Source organism: Zootoca vivipara, chromosome 15 (genome assembly GCF_965207765.1).
Source record: "Zootoca vivipara chromosome 15, rZooViv2.hap1.1, whole genome shotgun sequence".
NCBI classification, from domain to species: Eukaryota; Metazoa; Chordata; class Lepidosauria; order Squamata; family Lacertidae; genus Zootoca; species Zootoca vivipara.
In genome coordinates this window covers 41595243-41618508 of record NC_142598.1, presented here as the reverse complement: position 1 = coordinate 41618508, position 23266 = coordinate 41595243, and the positions used below count along the sequence as shown (strand labels likewise).

Below are 23266 nucleotides of genomic sequence, written 5' to 3'. Positions count from 1 at the left end.
ATGCGGCAGCAGCAACCCTTCTTTGCCACAGACCTGCTCCCACCACCCGGCACGGCTTATTTTCGAGGTATGCTTTATATTTTTCCACCTCAGGAAAATCCTGCCATGCCTTATTTTGTAGGGATGCCTTAAAATATGAGAAACACGGTAATTTTAATTGTTATCATCTACAATACTGTTTTATTTATTTTATGGTACAGTAGATTGATTATTGCTTTCATTTTATGGATCCATGGTCTCGTTAGATAGTAAAATTCATGTTGAATTGCGGCTTTAGGGCTTGTTTTTAAAAGTCTAGAACAAATTAATTCATTTTGCATGACTTTCTATGGGAAAGTGCGCTTTGGTTTTGGAACATCCAGAACGGATTCAGTTTGAGAACCAAGGGACCACTTTATTGAGTGGAGAATCCACTGGGATCAGTGTAAAAGTGGATCTTCCAATCCTGATTCGTCCCGCCTGCAAGGACATTTTTAGTTGCTAATGGGGGAGAGTCCCAGATAGATTAAGAAGGGTAAAATTTGGGGTTGTGGATGTGCGCTGAGACACTTGCATCTCCAGACTCCGATATTTCCCTCTCCCTCACAAAAAACTGCCCTGTACCCTGTGGTACAGGGGAAAGATAACTGTATCCCTCCATGGGCCCACCCACCCATCAGGTCCAGAGCGGGAAAAGCGAGACCACGCTCTCCCGGCCACAGCAATCACAGTTCTACAGTTCGGAAACTGGGACGGAGAAGGGATTTCACAGTTGTTCATTCCATGCGTGGCTTCATTTTGCCGCCCAAATCGCTCTAACTCCCCATCATTAGACAAAGCAACATGGGCGTACCCAGGATCAAAGCTAGGGGGGGCACACTAGCCACGCCCCCAGCCACCCAACTGGCTAGCTGGCAATGATGTGGCCAGGATCCCCCCCAGGAGGCATGGTCAACATCCACACCTCTCAGAGAAAAGGGGGCCGTTTACAAGGCAGCACATGGAGCCACCCACACTTTCACTCCTGCCTTGCCCACTCCTTTAATGGCAGTAGTGACTAAAACTAGGCAGCAGCTGCCTCTGTTGAAAGAAACCTGGACCTGGACCTGGGCTAACTTCAGCCCACACTCTTTCAAGTCACAGCGAGCACAGCACAGAAAGTGCTGCCCTACAATGCTCTGCGGCACCTCATTTGCATGTATGCAAATGAGGTGCCACAGAGCATTGTGCCGCATACATGCAAATGAGGTGCCACAGAGCATTGTGGGGCAGCACTTTCTGTGCTGTGCTCGCTGTGACTTGAAAGAGTGTGGGCTGAAGTTAGCCCAGGTTTAGGTCCAGATTTTTTTTCAATGGAAGCAGCTTTGCTGCTGCTGTTGCCATTTTGTTTCAGGTGAGCTGGAGCACAGCAGGCAGTATCCCTGCCTGTCCTCTCCAGCTGCCCTGCTTCTAGGGAGGGGCAGCTGCCCACCCCTGCCCCATGGTGGGTACGCCCATGCAAAGCAACCATGTCAAGGAAGGAAGGAAGAGATGGCACATACCCTCAGCCACTGTTTCTCCGTCAGAGCATCGCTGTAGTCCACATCCCTGCGCTGGCGGGACCCCCTCCCAAATATTTTCTCCTCCTCCTCTTCGCAGGTGAGCCTTTCCACTTCGGCATCGTCCTTGATTATCCAAGACGGCAGGTCGTCCTCCTCCATCAAGCGCGGCTTCCGCTTGGGATTGCGAGCATCTTCTCTGCGCCGGTCCAGGTCCATTCGCTGCAGGGACAACACAGGCCGCCGTTGAGACATTTCTGGCAAGCTGGGAGCTTGGAACTGGCTGGAGGTTTGCAGAGTTTTTGGCCATTCTCTCTCTCAACCAAGTTCCCTTCAATGCATTTTTTATCAAATGACTTAACATTTATTAGAATAAATCTCAACAAAACGCAAATTACAGTGACAGATAATTCTTTTTTTAATTACCAAGAGATGCTCAATCAAAAGAAAAAGAAAAAAAGGAGGAGGTGGGGCACTTTCAAGGGTTTCGCAAACTAGGACATATTTTGTTGGAGCTGTTTTGCCTGTGCTTTAATGCCTACCAAATGCCAACACTTGCAGTACCTGACTTTTACATGCCCTAATGGTCCCTAAGAGACTTACGGTTTAATCCTCGAAGGATAAATATCAGCCATCTATTACACAATGGTACAAAGAGCTTAGAGCCCTTACTACAGTTGAATAAACTTTCTGCAAACATCACTTGCGATACATATTCAGACATCTGGGTGGCTTTTCCAATAAGTAAATAAATTCCAGAGGTGCTGATAAACTGTATTTAAAATAAAATAAACAAACCAGCAAGCACTTCCAACTTACAGAACCTCAGAAGTCCGTTCTGTTTCAGAGGGGTGGCTATTTTAGTCTTTTGCAGCAGAAACAAAGACTAACGAATTTTATTACGGTGGAGAAGAACTCACTTCACCAGACGCGCACTATTTAATTCCTGCTTTCCTGCCGATGATCCCCGTACAACTAGAATGTAGGAAAAGTACAGGAATATCTGCAAAGAGCACCTCTGAAATTTACGACAACGGTAGCAGATAGTGAGCGCTAGCAGGGATGTAGCCCAAACAAGAGGGTATTATCTGCATGCTTGTGGGGAACCTTGAGACTTGCAAAAGTACAAAAAAACATTTAACAATTCTGAGAAGCCACAAATAATAAGAGGGGAAATCAGAAAAGAACAAATTGATCATGGGTGCTGGGGGAAGAATGGGATGCCCTTCTTAGAAGAAATGGCGGGCTTGAACTCTGAATAGGATAGCTCCTTTGAGGAGACAGCATACAAGGAATTTTTTGTGCAGGCAAAGAAGTATTTTTAAACAACCCTTTCCCCAAACTAATGTGATAGCAGGAGACAAAAATACTTCTAATGTGATTTGCCCAAGGCATGGGAAAAGGTCAAGTCCAAATATATGAGCAAGCAAAAAATTCCAAGGACAAATATGGTTGACACCAGGGCCTAAGAATAAGAAATGTTTCATCCTATATGCTAAGAGTGAATTCATTCTCTGTGTGCGGATCCTTATGCAGCCAAAACAGAACAACCCACGTACAAAAAGCAGGTGGCAACAGGTTTGGAGGAACCTCAAGCTGCGTCAGACTACAAAAAACATATGTAAAAAAAATTAAGGGGGAAACACTTGGGAAGGGGGCAGAAAGAGCCCAATGGGGATTAAGAGGGTTCCAGAGGCGTGGATTGCTGGTTGAGGAACGGCAGAGGAGGAATGAAATGGAGGCTCTTAGGAAAGGCACATGGAGAACGGCCAGTCTGACCAGAAAGACCCAACACTGCAAAAAATAATAATGGAAGGTTGGATATGGTTTCTACCTCCATATAAAACAGCAGAACTGTGTCTGTGTACAAGAAATGCCAAGGTGTGAGTCTACTTTTCAAGCTCAAGAGACAAATTTGGATTGTCAATGTGTTTTCCAATGGATTATTCCAGTTTAATAAACCAGCCAACCACTTCCACACCAAGATGAAGGAAGCTTGAGAAGGGATCCTCATTTATCAGGCAACTTTGGAAGAAAACCTCCTGAGCTCTATGTCTATAGGACTGGAAGAGTTTGGATTTGGATTTGATATCCCGCTTTATCACTACGCAAAGGAATCTCAAGGCAGCTAACATTCTCCTTTCCCTTCCTCCCCCACAACAAACACTCTGTGAGGTGAGTGGGGCTGAGAGAGACTTCAGAGAAGTGTGACTGACTAGCCCAAGGTCACCCAGCAGCTGCATGTGGAGGAGCCGAGACGCGAACCCAGTTCCCCAGATTAGGAGTCTACCGCTCTTAACCACTACACCACACTGGATATGACATGACATAAAGTCTGGACACTATCTAGCCTTGCAGCTTTGAAATAATTATGGTCTTGCCCACCAGAGAAAGGCCGACACAGAGCCCAAGCCATTTTGCAATGTACACCACTGATAATGGCTGTGCTGTAAGATGAATAAAGCGCAGAATATTCTTCTTCCAGAGGAGGCTTAATTCATTTGCAAGGTGTGATTTGAAATATTTTTAATTAAGTGCATTCCCGAAGGGGCATTTGAGGGCAATGACAGTCACCAAACTCCCACAAATTGATCAAAAAGAGCCTGGAAGCTTTCATTAACTTATCCAAATGAAGAAGGGAAAACATCCTGGTCAGCGTTGCCCAAATGTGCTCTTGGCTCATGTGCTCTGCTATGGTAATGTGAGATTAGCACATGAGAAGAAAGGTGATGCATGCAAAATATCTGTGGGTGCTGGGTATCTACTGTTTTAAACATGGGTACTTCTAATTACCTATGTTTTTATGTCAGTGGGTCTGTATTACCGCCCTGTAACTCTGCTTACAGCATCTTAAAAAGCAGAGACATCACCTTGCCGACAAAGGTCCGTATAGTTAAAGCTCTGGTTTTCCCAGTAGTGATGTATGGAAGTGAGAGCTGGACCATAAAGAAGGCTGATCGCTGAAAAATTGATGCTTTTGAATTATGGTGCTGGAGGAGACTCTTGAGAGTCCCATGGACTGCAAGAAGATCAAACCTATCCATTCTGAAGGAAATCAGCCCTGAGTGCTCCCTGGAAGGACAGATCCTGACTTTGGAAGGACAGGCTCCAAGACTTTGGCCACCTCATGAGAAGAGAAGACTCCCTGGAAAAGACCCTGATGTTGGGAAAGATTGAGGGCACTAGGAGAAGGGGACGACAGAGGACAAGATGGTTGGACAGTGTTCTCGAAGCTACGAACATGAGTTTGACCAAACTGCGGGAGGCAGTGCAAGACAGGAGTGCCTGGCGTGCTATGGTCCATGGGGTCACGAAGAGTCGGACACGACTAAACGACTAAACAACGACAACAACAACTCTGCTTAACGTCACCATAACGTTGGCCCTTCAAAAGGAAGGCAGAGGAAGCTAGCTTTGTTTTGTTTTAAAGAGAGGTTGCAGGCTCATTTTACGGAAGGGAGGCAGGAAAGAAGTGGCACCTGCAATGGTTTTTGGGGAGGAAGACCATTTTATTTGCCTCAGCCCCAACAGGGTAGTGATGCCCTTACAGAAGTTAGGCAATTTGAGATGCTACACTTAAGGATACGGGGAGCTTGCAGATACCCCCCCCCCCCCCCCGTGCCAGATATGATGCCCATGCTGTGAGATTGACTGTAACCATTTGTGCTCCTGCTCTTTGACTGGCCTCCCAGCCCCATCCCTCCCTTGGTGCGTGAATATGGCCAATGCCCCCTTTCTTATCCATCGTCATAAATCCACCGCTCTTAGCCCCTCCTGTTATGCGCAATGACACAACCCAAAAGCGTTCCTTCGTTTTTGCTGTCTAAAAAAGGTGGCTCATAAAAATGTCCTTTTCGTTGTTCTGATCTAGTGATTTTTGTTGTGTAGGTTAATTTTTACGCTGCCTTGACTGCTGCCAGATAGCTATTCTTGGAGCAAAACTCTCTTTCTGGACGCAGCAGCAGCAGCTGCTTGCTTTCATTTCCCCAGATCCGTGGCGGAGAAGCAAGGGAAAGGGACAGGGCAGGAAAGGCAAAGAGGAGGGACCAGTTGGATGATCAGCCGAGCAGGTGCAACAGCAGCCTCTTGTGGCACATCGGGAAAAAGGCAGCCCTTCCAAGATTTTCCATCAGTCCACCGGCCACGTTTCATACTGGTTTTGTAGGAAGGAACAAAGAACCACTCATCCGGTTCATCAGCAAAAAATATGGAGATGGCGGCAGATTCAGATCCATTCATTTCCCTCCCTACTGGGCGACATGGGGGCTGAATTCTCAGAACAGGAACACAACTTTACGAGTTCAAGTGATGTACTTTCAACCGGGGCTACACCATTACTTATCTCCCGCTTGGACTACTGCAATGCGCTCTACGTGGGGCTACCTTTGAAGGTGACACGGAAGCTACAACTAATCCAGAATGTGGCAGCTAGACTGGTGACTGGGAGCGGCTGCCGAGACCACATAACACCAGTCCTGAAAAACCTACATTGGCTCCCAGGACATTTCCGGGCACAATTCAAACTGTTGGTGCTGACCTTTCAAGCCCTAAACAGCCTCGGCCCAGTAGACCTGAAGGAGCGTCTCCACCCCCATCGTTCTGCCTGGATACTGAGGTCCAGCACTGAGGGCCTTCTGGCGGTTCCCTCCCTGCAAGAAGCAAGGTTACAGGGAACCAGGCAGAGGGCCTTCTTGGTGGTGGCGCCCACCCTGTGGAATGCCCTCCCATCAGATGTCAAGGAAACAAACAACTATCTGACCTTTACCAGACATCTGAAGGCAGCCCTGTTTAGGGAAGCTTTTAATATTTGATGAATTATTGTATTTTAATATTTTGCTGGAAGCCACCCAGAGTGGCTGAGGAAACCCAGCCAGGTGGGTGGGGTATAAATAATAATAACGTTGTTGTTGTTGTTATTTCAAGGGAACCAAATGGGACTGTGCAAACCTTCGCTGGCCCCTGAAAAGGCCATTATCGAGGAGGGTGCATTTATGGAAGAGGATGCCCCAGAAAGGACAAGAGGTCTTTGGCCCAGACAGTGCCAGCATTCCCCATCTTCAGAATTTCAGGAAGGACTCAAACAAAACTCCACCACTGGGCTAGGAAGGGAGGTGCAATGGGAATCAAAGGAAGGAAGATTAAAAAAATAGGATTTTATGGTATCATTACCATGAAAAGATCGAATTCCTCTTCGCGCCGCGCAATCATCTGATTCAGAGTCTCATCATCAGGAACTTCATCCTCTTCCTGCAGGTGAGGAGGCAAAATCACAGAATTTACAGGCATGCACCCACCGAAAGATGCACAGACATTAATGAGACATGTGTAAAAAACATCCATCGGAGGACAGTCAACTCTTTAATTGCTGATTTGCCCAGTCGGAACAACTGCAAACCATATGCAAGAAACAAAGGAAGCCTGTAGAAAGAAAATGGCCTTGGGCATGTTCTGAATTTTACATTTTTTTTGTAATTAAATACAATTTCTGGTCTTCCTTCGTAGGAAGTATATTGAAAACATGCATGTTTGTTCAGAAGGAAGTTCAAGTTCAATTGACGTTATTCCCAAGCAGTCGTGGCATGTGGGGGGGGGGGCAGAGATGCCCTCCACTCACTGCTGCTTACTGCTGCTGCCCAGAGTGGCTGGAGAAACCCAGCCAGATGGGCGGCATATAAATAACATATTATTATTATTATTATTATTATTATTATTATTATTATTATTATTAGTGGAGGGGGGGCGAGGCGGCGGCCATTCACGTGAACCAGTGGCCTTCCTGGAGGTGCACCTGGCGCAATGGGACACCGTGACGGAAACCAGAGTGCACGGAAACGCTGTTTACCTTCCCGCTGGAGTGGTACCTATTTATCTACTTGCACTGGTGTGCTTCCAAGCTGCTAGGCTGGTAGGAGCTGGGACAGAGCAACAGGAGTTCACTCTGTTGCGGGGATTCAAACCACCAACCTTCCGATCGGCAAGCCCAAGAAAGCTGTCGTGAGCCTCCCTCCTTGCTTCCAAGTTCTCCGTCTCGCCAAAATCTTCAAGAGGGAGGGAGGGAGGGAGGCAAGGGCTTTAAGGGCGTCTCTGTGCTTCCTGCACAAGGACTGTCCGAAAGCAGCCAAACGCCATTCGAAACAGCCTCCCCCCCCCCCCCCCAAGCTGAGTGCGTTGGAAGGGGAGGCTGGGATGATGCGTGTGCCCATCACAGCAGCCTATCAGAAATTTCCATTATTGCCTCTCCCTTTCTGGACCTTATAAAAGCACCACATGGGGATCGTGCCAGTAGGATGACGAAAACGAAAGAGATACAGAGAAGGATTTGACCCAATGCACACTCCTGATTAGAAAGGGGTGCTTTGGGAAAGGGAACAACGGAGAGAGGGGGATTTCTGCAACGTGTATGCAAGGCTTTTATTCAGAGTCAACAATTCAACAACGTAAGTGGTTCCATAAAATGTTCCCATGAACAGCCACTGGATTTTCAAAACAAGGTTTTTAAAAATCCGTAGCCGGGTTTTCCAGCAATTCCTGGTTCTTATCATTTGTAAAGTCACGATTCTGAATCGTATATGTATGCCTGGTTTTTTTTTTGTTTCTATTTTAAGATACTATAAATATGAGGATCTGAGCAATTTTGGAAACACATTAAAATTACAGTATTTCATTTTACATAGAAATAATCTGATCAGCCGCTAGGAAGCAGCATACTTATTTCAGCCTTGAGGTACCTTAATGAAAGGGGGGGAAATGTTTTCCCCCCTAGAATTAATTTGTCCATCTTATCTATATATGAATGCATATTCAGTGTGGGATTCAGCTTTCATGCTAGGAATCTTTGCTAGCGTCACCTCCCTTCTCCCCAAACGACATCTTCATCAAGTTAGCAGCATTTATGGCTGCAAACATGCCCACGAAAACACGGGGCCAAGAATGCCTGCTGCTGCTATTTCAGAAGCCAGAGGGAAGGCTGGGATTTCCAACGCTTATCTCCTTTCCCTTCCTACGACCAGCATCAATTATGCAAAACAGCAAACATGCCCAGATAGGCAAAGTAGGACACACTCTGCAATTTCGCTCGGCTTGGGTGATTAACACCGGCCACAGAGTTCAGACTGGCTGGGCACATGGTTTTAGAGTAGACATAGCCAACAACACCATGAGCATTAGATCCTGGAAATGGGGGAGAGGGGAATGCAATCTTAAATTTTTAAATCGAGTTTGCAGACTACCTCGTTTTCTTCTTCGTGTTCCAATATGGCCTGGAGAAAAGCCCTCCGTTCGTGGCTGGAGGACTTCTGATCAAACATGCCGGCTTGAATAACCTTCTGGTCCACGTTCAATTTGTACTTGGCAGCGGCAAGAATCTTCTCCTCCACGCTGTTGACAGTGCACAGTCGCAGGACACGGACTTCGTTCTGCTGCCCGATGCGGTGGGCTCTGTCTTGCGCCTGCAAGTCCTGCGGAAAACACATTGCATGGAACGGATTAGTCCTGGGGGGGCTGGCTGAAGCAAAGCAAAGCCACGGTTTTACATATATATCTATAAACCCGTAAAGATCAAAGGCTAAAGATGACAAGCCGCAATGCCAAATTCAGAAACTGCTTAAACTTTAAGCTTTCAGTGCACAGAATTAGAATCATAGAATCATAGAGTTGGAAGAGACCCCAAGGGCCACCCAGTCCAACCCCCTGCCAAGCAGGAAACACCATCAAAGCATTCTTGACATATGCCTGTCAGGCCTCTGCTTAAAGACCTCCAAAGAAGGAGACTCCACCACACTCCTTGGCAGCAAATTCCACTGCCGAACAGCTCTTACTGTCAGGAAGTTCTTCCTAATGTTGAGGTGGAATCTTCTTTCTTGTAGCTTGAATCCATTGCTCCGTGTTATATGAGAGGAGCATGGCTTATTTAATGAAATAAATATAATATTTATAATAATTTATTATTGATTCCCCACACTATGGGCGGTTCCCAAATAACATATATTTAGCCCCCCATCTGTTCTGGGGGTTCTTTGACCTCCCAATAGGGCAACGCTCCCAGGGGCATTTGCACCCCACTGACGTCCCCATCGCCTTGCCCGCCCTGGTCCCAGGAAGCAACAGCCACCCGCCGGTCTCATCTCCCGATCCGTTTCCGCACTGTACTCTGGGCAACTGTCAGCGCTAATCCTGAACCCTCCTTATCTAGAGGTTGGCAGCGACATTTTCAAATGGGAGCCCAAAAGGCAGAGCCAAAAAAAATCTTCCTCTGGCAGAAGAGCTTGCAGGAGCAGCTGGCAGGGATCCCAGGCAAAGATTCCCAGGAACTTTTCACCCTCAAGACCTCCCTGCTGACCAAATGCATGCAAGAACTTCACATATCAAAGCTAATAATAATAATAATAATAATAATAATAATAATAATAATAATAATAATAATAATTTCTACCCCACCCACCTGGCTGGGTTTCCCCAGCCACTCTGGGCGGCTTCCAACAAAAGATTAAAAATACATTAAAACACCTGTCATTAAAAACTTCCCTAAACATTAAAAAACCTTCCTTTCAAGTTACTTTATTGAACTTAAAAAAAATAACACAAATTCAAAATTATCCATAACAGATAAACATCAAAGAATTGTCAATATCTATTACACCTTATCACAGTCTTCTTCTAGTTCCATTGACTTCTCGCCAACTTCATCTAGCTTTAAATTTATATTTATCTAGCGCACTGCTTGTGTCTGCTTTAAATAATTGCGTAGCCAAGATATTGTACTTTCTTAAACCTGTTCGGTATATAACAGAAGCTATTCAAAGGCTGCCACAGATTTTTATATCCTTTCCAATTTGATGCTGCACATGTGGTGGACTTGCAGAAAAATTAAGGAATTTTGGGATGAAATATCTATGGAACTAAAAAAAAATGCATAAGATTGTGTTTACAAAAAGAAAAGAAAAACACAGTGTCTTGGGCTCCTGGGCTCCAATATCCCATAAAGTGCAAAGGAATTGTTCCTCTATGCGGCAGCGGCTGCGAGAATTTTAATGGCAAAGGGAACGGTTTCTTTGTGTAACAAATGAAGGCTGAAAGATGGAAACAAGAAGAAATTCCAACTAAAGAAGAGTGGCAAGAGAAATGGATGAACTCTGCTGAGATGGCGAGACTAACAGGGGAAATTTAGGACCACTTCCCTAAAGGAATGGAAGAAGTTTTCGATATATTTTGAAAGCAATTGTAACCAATTGACATCGCTTGTAGGGTTAAAAGAAGTTTTGTAAGGAGTAATTTATAAATTACTGTGAAAAGAATTAAGAACAGATGCATTGGGAATTTGAGTTTATAACAATAATTGTAGTAACAAAATGCATGATTAGAAAGACTTTAGAAAACCATCTGTCGGGTTTGAAGGAAGTCTTAGGCTGTGATAGTCACAAATGATGTTTAAAACGATGTTATGCTGGAGAATATGTGTAAAAACTAATAAAAATTATTTGAAGAAGAAGAAGAGGAGGAGGAGGAGGAGGAGGAGGAAATGATTGTGGTCTGTAAATAACCTGGTGAGGATTCCAGTCGCTGTCAAAAATAATGACGGTATCCGCTGCCTGGAGGTTTAAGCCCAGCCCTCCTGCCCTCGTGCTCAACAGAAAGATGAAATACTGGGAATTGGGCTCGTTGAACTTCTTCAGCAGGGCTGCCCGGTCCTCCGATTTCGTCGTTCCTGAAAAGAGGAGCAGGCAAAAGAGCACGTGTCATTGCAAAGCATCTCAAAGTGGTGCTGCCCTGTTTAATTCTCCTTTTCTGATGTGAAGGAAGGGAACGCCTTCTCAGTGCCCTGGACCACCAGATGGCAGAAGGCGGGGAGAAACAGGGGTTTGAGAGCTGGAGTCCCTGGCCCCAAGATCACAAGACTGCCCCTCATTTATTTCCCAAGCCCCTTTCACTTTGGAACATTACCATCAAGTCGCAGGTAAGCAAAATTCCGAAAAGCAAAATAGTCTTCCATGATGGTCATGAGGGACGTCATTTGACAGAAGAGGAGGACGCGGTGGTTGGTGGCTCGCAACTTTGGCAAAATTCGATCGAGCAGCTCAAACTTCCCCGAAGCCCGATAAAGCTCAGCTCTGGGAAGAGAAAAGGCTGGATAATCAGTATTAACAAGGCTACATTTGCACATGCAATTAGCAGCGCCAAACTGCATCTCAATTTCTAAGCACATCCTACTTCTCGCCTATGGGCTTGTTAAGTGGAACGTTTGGAATGGAGGGCAGAAAACAAACCATGTGTGGTTCCTTCTCAGATATTTTGGTGCACAGGACTACTTCCCCAAACCCTACACAAAACCCCAAAAGATAAAAGGCCCAGCCTATCGCCAAGCAGCTATCTAAACACTGGACCCTAGAAGATTCTGTGAGGGCAAGTTCTAGGAAGTAAAAAAGAATGATTTATAAGAAAAAAAGATGCTGGAAATGTATGCTGGAGGAGGGGAATACATATCATATGTGGTGGCGGTCCAAAAAAGTAACATCATACTGGGAACATATATATATAATGAGTTAAAAAGACTACTAAAATATACCTTCCCAAAAAAAACCAGAATTGTTTCTGTTAGGATTGATGGGGAGAGAGATTAGAAAAGAGGATCACAGAATATTTATGTATGCAACCACAGCCGCCAGAATACTCTTAGCGCAGAAGTGGAGGATTGGAGGGCAAAGATGGTGGAATATCTAGAGCTGGCCAGGCTGACCGGAAGGGTGAGAGATCAAAAAGACCAGAAATCTCAAAAAGAATGGTGTAAATTTAGAGAATATCTGAAAACATTTTGTAAACCAACAATAACGCTAACTGGCTTAATATAATACCTACAGCTGTTTAAAATAAGAAAGGGATATGCTAGAGAGTAAATTATGGAAAAAAATATAGAAACAAAAAAAAGAATGAGAGGATAAAAAAAGAAAAATAGAAAACCAACTGTTAAAGAAGGAGGAAGCTGAAGCTGATAGAACTTATACAAAATGGATATAAAGTGTGATAACAGATAAAGGGTGGAGGGTGGAGGGGAGTAAGAAGGAGTGTATTGGCTGGATGTATATATTGTACTATGTAGAACAAATAACGCTGTACGAAGATGTATGAATATTTTGATTTTATCATTACTTTTCTTTACAAAATTGAAAATTCAATAAAAATCATATGCAAAAAAGGGAAGTAAAAAAGAATAGTTACCCATTGATGACACCATTTGAATAGCCCAAATGTTCAGCAAAGGATTCCTGAAAATGGAGAACAGCAAATTACTTAACACTACTAGATTAAACCCCACTCAACAGAACTCTTTCTAAACTCCTAAATCTAGGTTGGGGGTGCAACTGTGAGTAAAATAACAGATTTTAAAAATGATCTTTCTCTTATTAGTGCATAGACCACATTGTAATAAACATACTTCTCTGATGTGAATCAACTGGCAAGCTACTTGCAACTTATTGAAATGGATGGATTGGTAAATAACGGGCCAATAAAAACCTCCTATTTTAAGATAGCATGTCATTTTAATAAAGTATGAAAAATTTCATTATGTACCAATATGCATATGCCTTAAAGAATGGCACATTGATAAGATTAAATCTTGCCTAAATATTCCTTTGCAAATGGTGCATAAAAATGAACCTTTTTAAAACAATTAAGCTAGAAGATAATGAAATACCTTTTATCTCATTCAGAGTGGCACATGACACTAGGTTATGGGAAAGACCCACAAATGCTGTTACAGGCAAAAGCTTCCTTAGACAATCCTCAAAAACAAGCTTTGTGCATTGTTTCATACTGTTCCAATGCATGTTGGAACATCAATTACACCTGTTCTGGGTAGACCTCACTGCAAGGTTGTAGGGCAGGGGCCGGCAACCTAAGGCCCATGCGCCACAAGCAGCCCACGAGGGTCGATTAACCGACCCACGAGCCGTCCATGAACCGAGCCGCCCGCTCGGCGAGTCCCCGCATGCTGCGTTAAACTGGCAAAGCGCGGTGTGGGGACTCGCTTCCACGGCGCCGGAAATCGCGTCTGCACAGACGCCGAAAATGACACCTGCGCAGACACAGGGGCCAGAAATTGTGTCCATGCAGACGCAGGTGCTAGAAATTGCTGACCCCTGTTGCAGGGGGGGGGGGATTACATTCTGTGAGGGACACATTTCAATGGGAGAAATACTACTCTGTGAGTCAACATAAGATCAGTGTCTGTGCCTGAATAATTCCTCCTCATACGAGGGACAAACCCTTTTGCCTCCTTTTATTGCTGGCATTTTGGTTGTTTAGAAACAGATTTCTTTTTTTCCTAAAGTTCCCTAAAGAGGCTGTATTTCCACATCCTGGGGGCTTCCCCCTTTGGCTCTACCCTATAGAGAATTATTGAAGACCCGAAAGAAGAAAGCCCAAGTCTCCTCTATCCCATTATTAACCCCTGAGATAACCAAGGCGCAACGCTGACTCACTCACCTCAATGTGCTGAAACATATAAGGGTGATTGCAGATCTTTCTTAATTGCATGATGGTGTTCATTAGAGTCTTGGCGCCGCCTTTGCCCTGAGGAAGGAACAGATGAGAACAGTCACAAAGGCCAGTGGAAATCGGGGCAGATCCCACAAAACGCGGCAGACCATATAACTAACACAGGAGAGATACTTTAGGTCTCTTGTAATATATTTTAGCCCTAAATATCCCAGACTTCTATTTCTTGTTAGTTAACACGAGCTGTAGGGATTTCAAAGCACTCCAATGTCCAGCTATATATAATGAAATCTGCCCGGAGAAGTCCAAACTGTGAGCAAGAGGCCCCGAGGCCCAGGAGCATAAGAGAGTCCTGCTGCCTTGTCCCAGCCAGGATAGGAAAGCATCTTTCAAAAAGAAAGCTACATTAGCCCCAGGCTGGCTGGCCGGCCAAGGGCTCCACGCATCAGATCTACTGGAGCATCAGTGGAACTCTGGATCCAAATTTCCCAGCATCCCATCCTGCCACGCCCTGCATTTCAGGGCTTCCTACTGGCTAGGGCTGGGCGATATCTTGATATATGATCCAAAACCAGTCTGAAGTCCATATTGTGATACAGTGGAACCTCGGCTGCCAAAGACTGCAGAAGCTGAACAATTCGGAACCCGAACACTGACAACCCGGAAGGCAACGCTTCCGTTTTTGAACGTGCCTCGGAAGTCGAACGGCTTCCGCGGTGCGTTTCTCCATTTTTCAAAAAGGAATTTGCCGGCCGTCAATTGCTCCTCGGTTGTTGAACGTTTCAGAAGTCAAACGGTCTTCCGGAACGGATTACGTTCGACAACCGAGGTTCCACTGTGTCGGATCTGTAATTCTTGACCTGGCAATATATCACGAATTGTGAGGGGTGTGTGTGCTATGCAAAGATCACGATGCAGGAAAAACCGTGAAGCCAGCCAAAGCCTCTCCATAGCTCCATCCTCCATAGCTCCATCCTTATTTCAGACACGGTGATATATCGGTATATTGCAATGTTTAGCTGGCGAAAGATCACAATGTTGAAAACCAGATATCGCCCAACCCTAGGACTGGCCACTAACAGCAGGGACCTTTCCACCCACTTGGGTGATGCTATGGCCTCTGCCCCTCCGCTGGCCATGATCCTGTTTGCCAGCAGAGAAGTGCCTATAAATCACCCTCCCACCCCCTCTCCCAAGCCCTGACTGGCCAGGGGTGGGGTGGGAGACCCCAAAAGGTTCCCCCTGACTTCTTTGGGTCACACAGCTGATCAGGGTAGGGTTGCTCCGGGAAAGAGAGTGGATCTCTCTTGCAGCCTGCTCACCTTCTTGTCTTTCTCGGAGCCATCTGTGAGGAGGATCCCTTTGGCTTGCATGTGGCGGTACAAGATCTTCTGGAGAGCTGACATATCGCACTTGATCACATATTCCACCTGAGAGGAGGGGGACCCAACAGCAAATAAAGTGTTACTCTCAAAAATTCAGAGTCAAACCCCGGCAAGAATTTCACACTACACTATCTCTCAAGGTCTGACTTCAGGGAACAATGGTGCTGAAGAGGGACAATGGCACCGTAAGCCAGAAGATATTTTCTAAAGCAGAGTTGGAAAGACTTCAAGCTTGTGGGATCTACTTGATCTATTAGAAACCCAAGATTCATCTATTCTAAAGCCCAGCGCAGAGGAGAACCAGAACTGACCAGACAAATTTGGTTACCTGGAGATTTTTCCACTTTAGCAGCATAATTGAGCTGAGGGTGGAGCCATTTTGCTGCTGCTATTGTTAAAGAACTAAATCATCAGAAATCCTTGCCGATCTGCCGCAAATTGCCAAGCAACTGAATGGCAGGCAGACCCATTTCTGCCTTCTTCTGCCCAGATCTGCTTTAAGGCGGGGTGAGCAAAATATAGATTGTTGTTTAAAGTCAGGGTCACAGCAGATGCCACAAGCCTGAAGCCTCTTCACCCTCGATCTCCCAAGTCTTGGCACCGGGGAATATCTGAGTTGTGAAAGCATTAGATGATGCCCTAGGAAGGTCAGAAGGTTGTTCTTATCTCCTATTGCCTTGGGTGCAATCTGGGAAAAGGAGGCTTATTCTGCAGTATTAATAAAGAGAGTTACAGAATAAGCAGAGGTGCAAAGGGAGCCCACAGCAAAAGACAGCAATGGAGACCAATATAAATTATTGTGATTTTAGGAGAAGGTGATTCTGTAGATACAGATTCCATGACTCCTGAACCCTGGGCGATGCAGATGGGCTCAGATCTTGTTGTGCCCTAAGTCTCCTTTTTCTGCCCCTGATATTCTCTGTGCTCACAACACAGAAGGGGAAAAGAAGGCAAGATTCAGAGCCAGCGAAGTTCAATTAGTCTTTGTCTTCAGCGATATGTTTTCGCTGCTCACTTTGTGGCATTGGGAATTCGGGATTTAATACAGAACGGCAGAAAACTTCAGAAGGTCTTCCTTCGTCCACAAACCTTTTCTGGCAGCTGAGATTCAACCTCTTTCTTCAGCCTCCGTAACAAGAACGGACGGAGAACTTTGTGGAGACGCCGGATGATCAGAATAGTCTCTTCCTCATTTAAATCCACCTGAAAAGAGCAGAATGAAAAAATACCATGTACCCTGTTTCTCCTATTTTAAGACGTAGTCATAAAATAAACTATAGCAGGATTTTTAAGCATTCAAGGAATATAAGCCATACCCTGAAAATAAGACATAGTGATAGGCGCAGCAGGAATGCCGGCCATGGCAGAAGGAGGAAAAAAAATAAGACATCCCCTGAAAATAAGCCATAGAGTGTTTTTTGAGGAAAAATAAATATAAGACGGTGTCTTTGGAGAAACACGGTATGTGTGTGTGTGTTTTAAAATATGAATTGTTTTTCAGCGATAAACAAAACTCCGCTGTTCAATCTGTAGCATGTATCTTTATGACGTTTAGCAAACTGAGATTTTTTAAAAAACGTAATTTTTCTAAACGTAATTTAAAGAGGCTAGCATCATCATGCTAACATGGAAAGTATGCCTTAGAAGTATACCCACCCTTATAAAATAGATTTTGCATTGTTAAACTCATGGAGGTTGTGATACAAACAAACGAGCAACATCCCTAAAGCAGCCCTGTTTAGGGAAGTTTTTAATGTTTGCTCTTTTACTGCATTTTTAATACTCTGTTGGGAGCCCCCCCCAGAGTGGCTGGGGAAACCCAGCCAGAAGGGCGGGGAATAAAAAATAAATTATTGCTATTACAGTGGTGCCTCGCTTAACGAACGCCCTGTAAGACAAAATTTTTGCTTAAAGAAAGGATTTTTCTAGTGGAGGTTGCCTCGCTAGATGAATTCGTTTTATGAAAAAATTGTCTAGTGAATCGCGGTTTCCCATAGGAATGCATTGAAATTCAATTAATGCGTTCCTATGGGCAATTTTTTTAAAAAAAAAATTCAATGCATTCCTATGGGATTCGCTAGACGAATTTTTCGTTATAAGAATAGACCCGTGGACCGAATTAAATTCGTCTAGCGAGGCACCACTGTATCATCATCATCATCATCATCATCATACCCTTTCTCCGGTCATGGCAAAAGGGGCGTTGAACCACTGCTCAAAGGTGCTGCAGCTCTTGAAAATGGTTGGGAGGAGGAAATTCAGCAGAGCCCAAAGTTCCGGCAGCTTGTTCTGCAAGGGTGTCCCCGTCAGGAGGATTCTTCTCGGGGCGACGTAGTGCGTGTTCAGCACCTGAGTGAGCTTGCAGTGGTGGTTCTTCATGCGATGGCCTTCGTCTACAATCATATACTTCCACCGAATCTATGAAAAGGGAAGGCGACAAAACTTTATTCCCCTGGTTCTACGCGTGCAAATCCTAAAAACAGCTGCAGGCCTTCAGCTTAAAAGTAAAAATTAAAAAGATTCAGCAGAAACATGACCAGAACACCCAGAATGCAACCATGTCAGGGGCGGGGGCGGCGTAGCCCCCCCAAAAAACGGCCTGGCAGGGGAGGGGCTTTGTGGGGCCTGTGGGCCAAACTTGCTCCCTCCTCAGGGCCGTCTTACTCATAGGTGCTAGGGGTGCGGGGCACCCGGGCGCCGGGCTCTCAGGGGCGCCAGGCCGAGAGTCCGGGGCCCAAGAGTTGAGTCTGGGGAAGAGCCCGCCTGTTGGTCGGAGCGCCACGGAGGGCTCTTCTGCTGCGGGTGGCTCTGTGCCGCATGTTTGGGGGCGACCGAGCCAGCGAGACGCTAAGGCGGCCGGCCGGCTCCACCCTCCTGCGCGCCTGGGACTGGGCAACCGGGTGTGTGTGTGTGTGTGCGTGCGCTGGGTGGATCTTTGCACCCCAGCGCCGCATATGCTTAAGACAGCCCTGTCCCCCCTGCTATATTCAAAGTACAGTCATACCTTGGAAGTAGAACAGAATCCGTTCCGGAAGTCCATTCGACTTCCAAAACGTTCAGAAACCAAAGCGTGGCTGCACCAAAGGTCCTGCAGCCAATCGGAAGCCCCTTCGGGCGTTTGGCTTCCCAAAAAACATTTGGAAACCAGAACAATCACTTCCGGATTTCAATAGTTTGGGAGCCAAGGCGTTCTGAGATCCAAGGTACGACTGTATTCAAGTTTTAAGTAAATTCTTCTGCCCTCTTTAGTGTGCCTCCTGCAAGCATATCACACCTGCCTTTTCTTCTTTGAACTGAGATAATGTTGTTTTCCCATTCTATTACGTCCTGATACCTCACACATTTGTAGGGAATTTTTTTTTATCCTGATCAATTCTTTTTAATATAACTTGGGAGACAAAACTTTCTCATCTTTACTAAGAACAGTTGTCTCCTACTCTTGTCCATTTAGAAGAAAGCCCCAGAGAATTTAACAGGGATTGCTCTTAAGCAAGTGGGCGCAGGGTTGGAGTCTAAGTATGGGAGCGCTGTTTTCTATTGAGCTGAGATTCTTGCATTGCAGGGGGTTGGACTAGATGACCCTCGGGGTCCCTTACAACTCTACCATTCTAGGAAAACCTCTCACTATTGTCAGAGAGGGTTTCCAAGTCAGATGAGACACTGATCTGCGCAACTGCAGCTGCGCCAAGTCCCTTGCCACCATATGAGCCTGACAGCCAAGCTGATAAACAGAATGGGACTGTCATCCCACAGGCAATGACAGACGCATGCTAGTTCCGTGGCCCAAAAAGGAATTCTAACTGGTCAGCCGTGAATTTGGGGTGGTGCACATGGCGCAGAGCCTGTCGGCAGTTTCTCCGAGGCAATAATGAAACCAAGCGCTTCAAATTCTGGTTTTATGAGGGCCACTTTGCAACCAAAATTATGTCCCCGTCAGGACATGCTTCAAAGAGCCAGGGGGGGATTTGAAAGGGGAGGGTGGAATTGGGTGAAAGCTGGATTCAAACCACAGAAAAGAAGTTTAAGGTATGCTTTTAAAAAAATGAAAGGATGGAAATCTTTGCAAAGATTAAATAAGCTATCCTCAAAAGCCCATCAGAAGATTCTTGTGCCCAGGAATGCGTGTTCTCAATTGAATATTAGGCCAGGGGGGAGATGGTCAGAAAACTACAATTTAAAAGGTGACTGCGGCAAGCACATGAAAGCTCATTCAGAAATTCACAGGCTCTGATGTCTGACAATTGGAGCTCCGTTACTTAAATGCCTCCACTTCCACAGAAGCCACGGTTCCCAAAGATTAGCTCCCACTTTTCAGAGTCTATTAACTATTCAGGAGATACTCAGATCAAAAGCAGTGATTTTGAGCTACCGGGTCTCAATGCACAAATGAAAATGAAGATAGCAGGTTTCACTCTGGCCCCGTATTATCTCCCCACATCCAGAAAGCGGCTACACAGCCGGACTCCTTTCGCTCGCCACGTTTGTCTCTGCTCGGCAAACAAAGAGTGAGAGAAGAGCCGCGGATCAAAATGGAATAGCAGGACCCCACAAGAAATGCCACTGGGAGGATGGCGACGCTCCTGCGGGGAGGCATTGACGAGATCCACAGGCAGCGAAGCCATTCTCTCGTCTGCAGCCGGGAAAGTGGCGCAGCAGGAGAGGAGAGAGTGAATGGGCTGGAAGAAAAGCCCAACACCTCCGTTCAGGAAGGGAGAGCTGCCTTTTAAAGACAACAGCGATTGCGGCTGCAGGGCCAGGAGTCTCTTTGCCGGGTATAATCCTGGCTCTTCGGGGCAAGGGCAAGAGACCGCGTCCCCGAGAGGAGCCAGAAACGCAGCCTTACCTTCGCAAGAATGTGCTTGTCCTTTATTATGTACTCGTAAGTCGTCAAAAGAACATTAAATTTTCCGCTACGGAGCTGAGGGACAAGGGACCGGCGCATCGCAGGGGTGCCCTGGAAAGGGAAAAGAAAAGCATCCCCTGAAAGGAGGCTACAGAAATGCAAAACAAATTGCAAGGATCCAGCTGCAACGAGCAAATTCTCCAGATCAAGCTGGAGAAAGAGTACATGGTAATTCCTTTGCCACAGACAATGGCTCCCGGACAGAAAACTCCACTCAGATAGGTCTTATTGCCGTTGCAAGTTACGCTGAAGGCAGTCTGGGGTCTGTAGTGTTCACAAGCGCCTTCCTACGAATATCAGGGGCTGAATTAGTCCAAAGGTGAACTAATTCAGGACTGGTAAACCACCTTGAAATCTCTGACATGAACACGCACATATTATACTCCTGGATAACTCAGTTGGTTAGTGTGTGTTGCTGACAAGTCCAAGGCCGCAGGTTTGATCCCCGTATGGGGCAGCTGCGTATTCCTGTGTTGTGGGGGGGGGCTGGTCTAGATGATCCTCAGGGTACCCTCAACTCTACAATTCTATGATTTACAACAAATATTTCAGAATGTTCAATCGTACAGCATTTAATGTCCATCTTGCTCCAGCCAGAACACTTACGATCATCAACGATTTCCTGCTGCATTTCAATATCCAAAAGTAACGGTGACCCGTTATAAGCTGCTCTGAATGCCTACGAGGGGAGCGTCCAGGAGCCAATAGGATACCGGAGATAGATTGGGGACATTTCCATCGTCTCTTGGTCACGGCCATGAGCGGAGATGGCGCGACACGGGGCAAGGATCATGTCACAGGGAGCCTTATTCTCCCTCCACCGTCCTGCAGCTGAGTGAGCCGCAAGGGCGTCACAAAGCGTCAGGGGTCCACCCCAGAGTAGCCCCCCTCTGAGAAGGCCTGGCCCCGGGGGGCATGATGGTCAGACTCAGCACACACACCCCAAGCTGGGGCCAGGGCCTTTGGGGCAGCCCCACCCAAAACTCTACGGACGGCTACTGACGCTGACCTTTGCCCAAAGTTGTGATGACATGAAGTGAGCAAACCACTTGATGCCACGAGGAAGGCAAAACCTCAGCACAAGGAGGCCCACTATGCAGTGCCCAAAAATTCTTTCTGGACCCTTTTAACCAGCAACTGAACCAGGGCCGGATCTAGGTTTGATGAGGCCCTCAGCTCCTGAAGGTAATGGGGCCCTTGATATGTCCAGCTGCCCGTTGTCAACAGCAAATTGTCACTGAAATACAATTAAGAAGAAATATCCAGGGGGGGTTTTCCTTTACATTTTTTTGGGGGGCCCTAAGAGAGTGGGGCCCCAAGCTATAGCTTGTTTAAGCTTATACGGTACATAAATCCGGCACTGAACTGAATGTATCCATAGCAGGAGTATACAGTGGAACCTCGGTTTGCAAACACCTCGGTTTACGAATTTTCGGTTTATGAACGCCGCGGAGCCATCTGGAACAGATTAATTCACTTTCCATTATTTTCGATGGGAAAGTTCGCTTCAGTTTATGAACAGACTTCCGGAACCAATTACACCCAAGCTTCGGGTTAAGTACGCTTCAGGTTGAGTACTCCGTGGACCCAACTGGAACGGATTAATCCACTTTCCATTACTTTCAGTGGGAAAGTTCGCTTCAGTTTATGAACGCTTCAGTTTATGAACAGACTTCCGGAACCAATTACACTCATGCTTCGGGTTAAGTACTCTTCAGGTTGAGTACTCCGTGGACCCAACTGGAACGGATTAATCCACTTTCCATTGCTTTCAATGGGAAAGTTCGCTTCAGTTTATGAACGCTTCAGTTTATGAACAGACTTCCGGAACCAATTGTGTTCATAAACCGAGATACCACTGTATTAGAAAAGGGGAGGGACTTTGCAGAAGCGCCATGGGCTCCAAACTGGGGAGGGGAGGCCCCCGCCGGGCATTCGTGGCCCAGAGAAGTGAAGTCTCCTGCCTGATCTGTGTCGAGACTGAGCGCCTCCCCCCCCCACCTGCTGAGATCAACGTGGCACTTCAGCAGCCAATGAGAAAAGCCTTCGGGGATCCCAAGAAGCAGACCGGCTCCCTCCACACACCCTGTGCCAGCAGCTGATGGCAACAAGCCTGGATTAAGTGTACGGATTACCGTATTTTCCCGTGTATTAGACGAGGGGTTTTCTGACTCGAAAATCATGTGAATAAACTGGGGTTGTCCTATACACGGATAGTCGTTGGGTCCCGTGCGCTAGGGAGCTTCCTGCCCGCAGTGGCTTGGGGGGAGCGGCTGCCCATTTTGCCAACCCCCAGCAACGGCCCTGCTGGGGTGATGGCGCGCGCAACTCCCCTTTTAAAAATCTCAACTCCATCTCCCCTCATTGTCTTTCAATTTACTCCCCCAAAAAGAGGGGGTGTCTAATACATGGGAAAATATGGCAAGCCATTTTCAGTGCACAAAAAACCCATACAAATAAATGGATGGGGAAAAGCCGGGGGTGCACGTTTATACAGCCCACTTTCTATTTGCATATAAAGGACATCCAAACCTTGTAGGAGATTTTCACGACAGAAGGAGCCCATTTGTCAAACTCGTAAGTCCAGTTGGATAAAGTCCTGTGTGAAAGATTAAGAACACAAAGCACCTCAAAACCGATGGTTCTATAAATTGACTTAAAATAAAGTCTACAGCCTGATTTTTTTATTTTCAAGGTGCAAGAACAAAAGCAAAAGGAAGCAGGAGGAAGGAGAGCAGAACCTTTTCTCATCATCTCAGAAAAGGCTCTGCTTACCTTGCAGAGTCACGATATGCAGAAAATTGGAAACAAATAACTCCTAACACACCTATTAACCGCTGCAAGGACAACTATTGCCAGGACATGGAAATCATTCCAATTATTCACTATGGGCCAATGGTATAATGCAGGGGTCAGCAAACTTTTTCAGCAGGGGGCCGTCCACTGCCCCTCAGACCTGGGGTGGGTGG

General features: G+C 46.1%; 1 protein-coding gene across 3 annotated transcripts in view; it reads right to left on the bottom strand.

The window, feature by feature from the left end:
• Positions 1–23266, bottom strand: part of SMARCA2 (SWI/SNF related BAF chromatin remodeling complex subunit ATPase 2) — a 113958-nt gene that overhangs the window by 39910 nt on the left and 50782 nt on the right. For all 3 annotated transcript variants that reach the window (XM_088658815.1, XM_088658814.1, XM_088658813.1), the window contains exons 17-28: positions 22830–22896; positions 20238–20348; positions 17570–17812; positions 16484–16597; positions 15332–15439; positions 13998–14084; positions 12729–12775; positions 11457–11623; positions 11057–11220; positions 8747–8974; positions 6687–6764; positions 1521–1739 (exon numbers count right to left, since the gene is read on the bottom strand). In XM_088658815.1, coding sequence (XP_088514941.1) covers positions 1521–1739; positions 6687–6764; positions 8747–8974; positions 11057–11220; positions 11457–11623; positions 12729–12775; positions 13998–14084; positions 15332–15439; positions 16484–16597; positions 17570–17812; positions 20238–20348; positions 22830–22896 — 1633 coding nt within the window. The remainder of the gene's footprint in view (positions 1–1520; positions 1740–6686; positions 6765–8746; positions 8975–11056; positions 11221–11456; positions 11624–12728; positions 12776–13997; positions 14085–15331; positions 15440–16483; positions 16598–17569; positions 17813–20237; positions 20349–22829; positions 22897–23266) is intronic.